We start from the raw sequence: 6,456 nt of genomic DNA, 5'->3' as shown, positions 1-6,456 counted from the left end.
CCCCCCCCCCCGAGTTGGCCCGACTGCGCGTGCGCCCCGAGCGGCTGGCAGACGACAAGCACGGGGCACGGCACGGATGGCACGGACGGGTGGCGGGGGCACGGGAGAGTCCACGGAATATTTTGAATTTTGTCGATTCTTGTGTGAGAGGTCAATGGTTTGAGTGACATTGTAACAGATGTCCAATGGGCACCCACTGTCAAGGCAAATTACACAGCCAGCTCTGCCATTAAAATACGCTTTGAAGGGACGAAGCCCTACTTTGAGAGGTTATGCTGTCAAAGTGTCAGTTTGATTGATTTTGTTGACTGACTAGTTTAAGGTAAATTGAAAACTGCGTTTGAAAGAGTTAAGGTCGATAGTATCAGTTGAGGGCCAGTAACAATAACAATGATAATAATAATAACTATTGAAGGTGACTTCTATATTTGTTGTTATGTTATGTTTAGTAAAGAAATAAGGTTGACCGATTATGTTTAAGGGGAATTGGATTTGAAATGTAACCTTTTTTTTCTTCTGACCAAGCTAATTTGAAATAACATATACCTGTAGGAATATTTTGCGAGCACAGCAATGACACTCAATACCTTTCTATTGGCCCAAAAATATAGTTAGCGGATTCAGAACTCAACTTGTAATGGGACTCTTCCTACCACTATGTTTGTCAATGTAATCAGAGATAAGGCATCTTAGAACTCCCGTTTTTTCTGTGTGCAAAGTCTTTTTGGATTTGAGTTTGAGATAAAAGATAAATCTGTGTTTTACTTGTACTTTTAACTTTACTTCAGACAAATTCAGCTTTTCAGCAAGTGTGTCATTCCAATCTGACTTTAGGCCTTCTGTTCTAGGTACTTCTGTTACACAATGCCAATCAAGAAGATTTGTTGCATTGGTGCTGGTTATGTTGGTGGTCCAACATGCAGTGTAATTGCCCTGAAATGTCCAGACATTACGGTCACTGTAGTGGATCTAAGTCAACAGCGCATTGATCAATGGAACTCTGATAAACTGCCAATTTATGAGGTAAAATTGAATTTACATCAGTTAATTTTTAGTTTGTGAAGCGACCTGTTGTCTTACCCTTTGTTTCATTACTGCTTATTTCTTACTTATAACAGCCTGGTCTGGATGATGTGGTCAGACAATGCAGAGGTGTCAATCTGTTTTTCTCTACCGACATCAATACTGCCATCAGAGAAGCTGATCTCATTTTCATTTCTGTCAATACCCCTACTAAAACATTTGGCAACGGAAAGGTTTGTTGATCATTAGATTTTATTAGTCTGATTTGGCCTGTGAGCTGTCCAGTTCATGTTTTAATTTTGCCTGTTGTTATGCAGGGAAGAGCTGCTGATTTAAAGTATGTAGAAGGGGCAGCCCGAATGATTGCAGAGGTAGCAGACTCAAGCAAAATTGTTGTTGAGAAAAGCACTGTACCTGTGAGGGCAGCTGAGAGCATCAGTAACATTTTGACTGCAAACACTTTTAATAAACCTAATGTGAAATTCCAGGTAAGTTTTGTTTTCCTTTTTACCAAATGTAAGTTTTTTTCTTTTATTGTTGCCTGTGCTTTGAAATGAAATTGCTCTTGTGACAGATTTTATCAAATCCTGAGTTTTTGGCTGAAGGAACAGCTATAAACGATCTCCTATTTGCTGATCGGGTCCTCATAGGTGGAGAAGATAGTGAAGAAGGTCAAGCAGCTATTGAAGAACTATGCCAAGTTTATGAAAGATGGCTTCCCCGCAAAAACATTTTAACCACAAATACATGGTCTTCAGAATTGTCAAAGCTGGTGCGTGTAAGATTTGATACAGATAATTATTAATCTAATCTGTTATTTAATTCCATAACACTCATGTACAACATACATGCTTTACTTTATAGGCAGCAAATGCATTTCTTGCTTCACGTATTTCAAGCATAAACTCCCTATCAGCAGTGTGTGAGGCCACAGGAGCTGATGTGTCAGAGGTTGCACGTGCAGTTGGTCTAGACAGTCGTATTGGTCCCAAGTTCTTACAGGCATCAATAGGTGAGAAAAATTCATCAAAATTCTTTCTTGTTTGTAAACTTTTATAAAATTCTTATTTATGGTTTTCTTTTTATTGCAAAGGATTTGGTGGAAGCTGCTTCCAGAAGGACATTTTGAATCTAGTTTACATTTGTGAAGGTTTAAATTTACCTGAGGTTGCTACATATTGGCAACAGGTATGTATCTAAAAGTATATTTTTCCCATAGTTTAGACAGCCTTTCCAGCTAAAATTCCAAGGCATACTTACATGCTTTTTTATGAACTCTGTTCCAGGTCATTGACATGAATGAGTACCAAAAATCCAGATTTTCTGCAAAAGTGATTGAATCTCTCTTTAATACTGTGACAGATAAGAGAATCACTCTGTTAGGGTTTGCATTTAAGAAAGATACTGGGGATACAAGAGAGTCACCTGCCATTCATGTGGCAAAAACACTTTTGGATGAAGGCGCCCAACTTAGCATTTATGACCCAAAGGTACAGTTTCAGCCTAGATTCTTATCAATGAATCATTTATTTATTTTTTCTGTGGCTGGGTCTATGGTCAAGCTTTAATGTATGCTCATGGATTGATTGTGTTATGCTCTTTCTATTCTAGGTAGAGCACAGTCAAATACTGGATGATTTGACACATCCTTATGTGACTGATGAACCAGAACAGGTGAAGAAATCTATAACAATCCATTCCGATCCATATGAAGCAACTGCTGGTACACATGCTATTGTAATTTGCACAGAATGGGATGAGTTTATTGTAAGTTGCCATAACGACTTTAAAGCTTTTAGCATTGTATCTTTAATCTGGAGCCTCTTACTAATGGCATTAAAATTTTCTATTTCAGAGCTATGATTATGAACGCATTTATGAGGGCATGATGAAGCCTGCCTATGTATTTGATGGAAGAAAAATTCTAGATCATAAAAATCTGCAGAAAATAGGATTCATTGTTCAAACAATTGGTAAACGCCTTGTCCGTAATAGTCCCAATAGAGTTTGGGGTAGTAAAGTCCAAGCATGATCTACAACATATTGATGGAAAAGTTTTCATGGAAGATAAACATGCTGTGCCGCTTTGCATAAGTAATTCTGTTTAGACTATCTGACTCAACAAAACAGTTTCATTACACTTTTGTCTCAGTGAATTACCTACATCGATAGGTAACTTGGAAAAATTCCTTGAAATCTTACTGTAGATTTCACAATTTGCTCAGTTAAAAGATAAGAGGTACAGGGATGCTAACATTTAATTTTTTTCCTAGTAATGATAGAGTAATGAAATTATTTTAGGCACATTTTTCTCTTTTAATGTGGCAAGAGCTTGAAAGTGATTGATAACATATTCATATCTTTCTTCCTTTTTCTTCACTGCATTTTTCAGGAAATTTGATTTTTTTCACTTGAGGAATTGTTGCTTATTCCTTTGTTGTTGTTTTTTAGTTCTCCCCTTTTTTTCTATTCCATAAAATGCCTTTGAACAACCCTTTTCCTTATCTTTGAGCTGTAACAAATGTACTACAGAATTATAGATATTGTTTTAGTTAAGTATGGTAAGACTTTCCTCCACTACTATAGACAAATTACAGTGCATGAAAAAAGGAACATCTTATATGCCTTATCATCTTTCATTATTTCTTTTGAATGGTTTGTGAGTTATGATTTTTATCTGCTTGATAATTACAGAAGATTAGTTGACTGAATGGGCCCCAGCCTTCACACTATCTCATGTTGTGTGACCTTATGGCATTTGACCTATTTGGTGACCCGTACTTATAATTACAGGCTGCAGTGAGTCATTAAGATTAAGACCTCTTGACCCCATTAACAAGTGAGTCGAATAATTTTGTTTCATTGATGAAACTATGCCTTCTGAGATAGGAGTAAAAAAGATGTCAAAGACCAACAATTATTTTATTGTAATTTCCTTTCTTTTTATCAATTTGACAAGTTCTTTTTTAAAAAAAATCATTTTTATTACCCAATAAAGGGTATTTGTAGCTCATATCACATGTAGTATCATTGTCTTATGTAAAATTTTGACCAACAATTTTGAACAATTAATTCATTTACCTTTTAAAATTAGGGGGAGAAGGATCTGACAATGCTATCTTATTCTATGCTTCATATTACATGTGAATGTCAAACATTTTTATGTATGTTGATTCTAAATTGCATGTTTATTGTAATTGGGACGGGATTGTACTGTGATTTTTGAGATTGCGTTTGTTTTATGCCCACTGTCCTAATACCTATTTATTGTATCTCATTGTTTTCCCTACCAAATAAGTATTATGCTATGTTCTGTTAAATGTCAATTTATGAAATATGCTTTTGTATTATTTATTTATTTTGAGGAAAACTTGTTTCCAGAAGACTATTCTTCCTGTTATGTACTCTAAAGTTTAAACTAAGATTACAAGTCACATTGTTCTTAACTATATCACCAGATCATTTTTTAAGGTGCTAATCTTTTCACTCATGTAACTTTGGTCATTAAGAGAATTTGAACGCGCACATCTTTTGACTGTTAATCTTTTCCTTTTCGATCCTGGTTTATCACCTTTATCACTTTGCCGCCACCCACCGGAATCGGAAAGGCCTCTTAGGAGAAGGGCAGAACACACCTTTTAAGGGATCTTGTTGGCTGAGTTAGTTTCCAAATTTTTTCATCGCTCATTCCATTGTTCACTGATTTTATATTACATCTTTTTCTAAAACAAACACAATAATTACATTTTAAATTCACTTTAGCCAGCTTGGCCTTTCGCTAGAAGTTGGCTCTGTTAGGTTGGCAGCAACGGGCGGGAACAAGCGGGAACTCGGCTTCGTCGCTTCGTCGCGTGTCCGGCGTGTCCAAAGTCGTGTTTTTAGGAGATATTTTGAACTCAGCGAATGATTTGGAATCGGTCGGTGGCCGCCGCCCTTAATTCATCGGATATTTGCCGATCTACCCTGGACATCATGGACGACTCGTCGACTGGTGGTGAGTTACCACTGGGGCGTTGTGAGGTGGGCAGTTAGATGCGGCATGTTCCTCCCGCGGTTTTCTTAGACGGGTGAGGTTACGACCGAAGATGACTGCTGCGTTCTACACGGTGCGCCTCGCCGTGTGCCCTTGTTCGCGACCTCTGCTCGATGACGATTATTATTTATTGCATCTTCCTGGCCAATCGATTGGCGGTTGGCCGGTGGTTTTCCGCCACCACCCCCACCGGGGGGACTACTAGGGGGGGTGCTTCGCAGGACGCCTCAGGGCGGGTCAGGCGGGCACGGCGGCGCGGACGCGAACTGCAAGTTGTCGCCCCTAAATCCCTGTGTCGCCGTTGGGGAGATCGTCCAGTCTGATCAACTCGCTGCCCCGACCCCCGCACCGCCGGGCACTCATATAAGGCCCCTCCCGCCCTCCCCCCCAATGGCCGCAGGGTCATTTACGGAGCGCCCCTCCGCCGAATGATTAAGGGCCGTAGCCGAGCCGTAGTCCAGTTAGTTCCAGCAGTCACCTTGTCCTCAATGACACTGCTCTGCTCCCCTTACTCCCCTGCTGCCCGTGGAGCCGTTTACAACCCCCCCCTCCCCACCCCCGCGCCGGCCTGGCTGGACGGAATAGGCTACAATTACGGGACGAGTTGCGTTTGGGAGAGAAGAGAGGAGGAATGGCGCAAGAACAAGCGCTCGCTGATTGGCGGATAGCGGGGCTGAAAGCACTGGGAATGAGGGGCGCATCGCCTCGCCGCGCAGCCGCGCAGCAGCAGTGCTGCGTCGTTTGCTCTTCCGTCGTTGTTGTGCCCTTAGTCCCGAAACCTTGCTGGAGCAGCGTCTCGCAAGTCTGTTAGAGACAGGATAAGTACTTTCGCGCGGCTACGCCTCGACCATCCCTACAGGGATGGGATCCCGTCGACGACGCCGACCAACGCGCCGACCCCCCCACACCAGGTTTGCCTCGATGACGGCGACGTCCCCTATGATCCGCCCCGTGAAACGCCGGCGAATGGCACGACAGTAGCAAACACATTGTAGTGTCGTGTAAGGTTATGGCGCTTCAAAGGAAGGATCACGTTCGCGTCTGGTTCAACATTTCCCAGTGACGAACACGCGTTTCGTGGCGCGGGAAATGAGAGTCGCCCCCCCCCCTCCCGGACGTAGCAAGCTTTTGCGACGGAAGACTGCGGCGGTCGGTAAAAGGAAGTTTGCCCGAGGTTTCCCAGGACATTTTTCTTTTGAAAGGCTATTTTTTTTTCAAGGACACGAGGAGAAGGAGGAGGGGGTATTTCGTCCGCGCAGCGCGCTCCCCGCGACACAAAGGCCTCGCGGCGCTGTTCACTCCGCGGCCGGGCGGGGCGGGGCGGCACTCATCACCATCGCTCATCTCTTCTTTGTGTCGCCGAGCGCGGGACGGGCCGGGCCGCGCGGGACCCCCCCCCC

General features: G+C 42.4%; 1 protein-coding gene across 2 annotated transcripts in view; it reads left to right on the top strand.

The window, feature by feature from the left end:
* LOC113203069 (UDP-glucose 6-dehydrogenase) overlaps positions 1 to 4,550 on the top strand; it is a 15,005-nt gene extending 10,455 nt beyond the window's left edge. Inside the window, exons 1-10 of one of the 2 annotated variants that reach the window (XM_026417551.2) lie at positions 43 to 322; positions 849 to 1,023; positions 1,119 to 1,256; positions 1,341 to 1,511; positions 1,598 to 1,795; positions 1,888 to 2,035; positions 2,117 to 2,211; positions 2,310 to 2,513; positions 2,635 to 2,790; positions 2,879 to 4,550. In XM_026417551.2, coding sequence (XP_026273336.1) covers positions 865 to 1,023; positions 1,119 to 1,256; positions 1,341 to 1,511; positions 1,598 to 1,795; positions 1,888 to 2,035; positions 2,117 to 2,211; positions 2,310 to 2,513; positions 2,635 to 2,790; positions 2,879 to 3,055 — 1,446 coding nt within the window. In that variant the 5' untranslated portion in view covers positions 43 to 322; positions 849 to 864 and the 3' untranslated portion in view covers positions 3,056 to 4,550. Of the gene's footprint in view, positions 1 to 42; positions 323 to 848; positions 1,024 to 1,118; positions 1,257 to 1,340; positions 1,512 to 1,597; positions 1,796 to 1,887; positions 2,036 to 2,116; positions 2,212 to 2,309; positions 2,514 to 2,634; positions 2,791 to 2,878 lie in introns of those variants that run through there. The other variant, XM_052265353.1, reaches the window with a different exon arrangement.
* The last annotated feature ends 1,906 nt before the right edge of the window (positions 4,551 to 6,456 follow it).

This window comes from Frankliniella occidentalis, unplaced genomic scaffold, assembly GCF_000697945.3.
Source record: "Frankliniella occidentalis isolate FOCC.00 unplaced genomic scaffold, Focc_3.1 Scaffold26, whole genome shotgun sequence".
NCBI classification, from domain to species: Eukaryota; Metazoa; Arthropoda; class Insecta; order Thysanoptera; family Thripidae; genus Frankliniella; species Frankliniella occidentalis.
The sequence above is the reverse complement of the archived record's forward strand: the minus strand, read 5'-3'. Positions and strand labels throughout refer to the sequence as shown.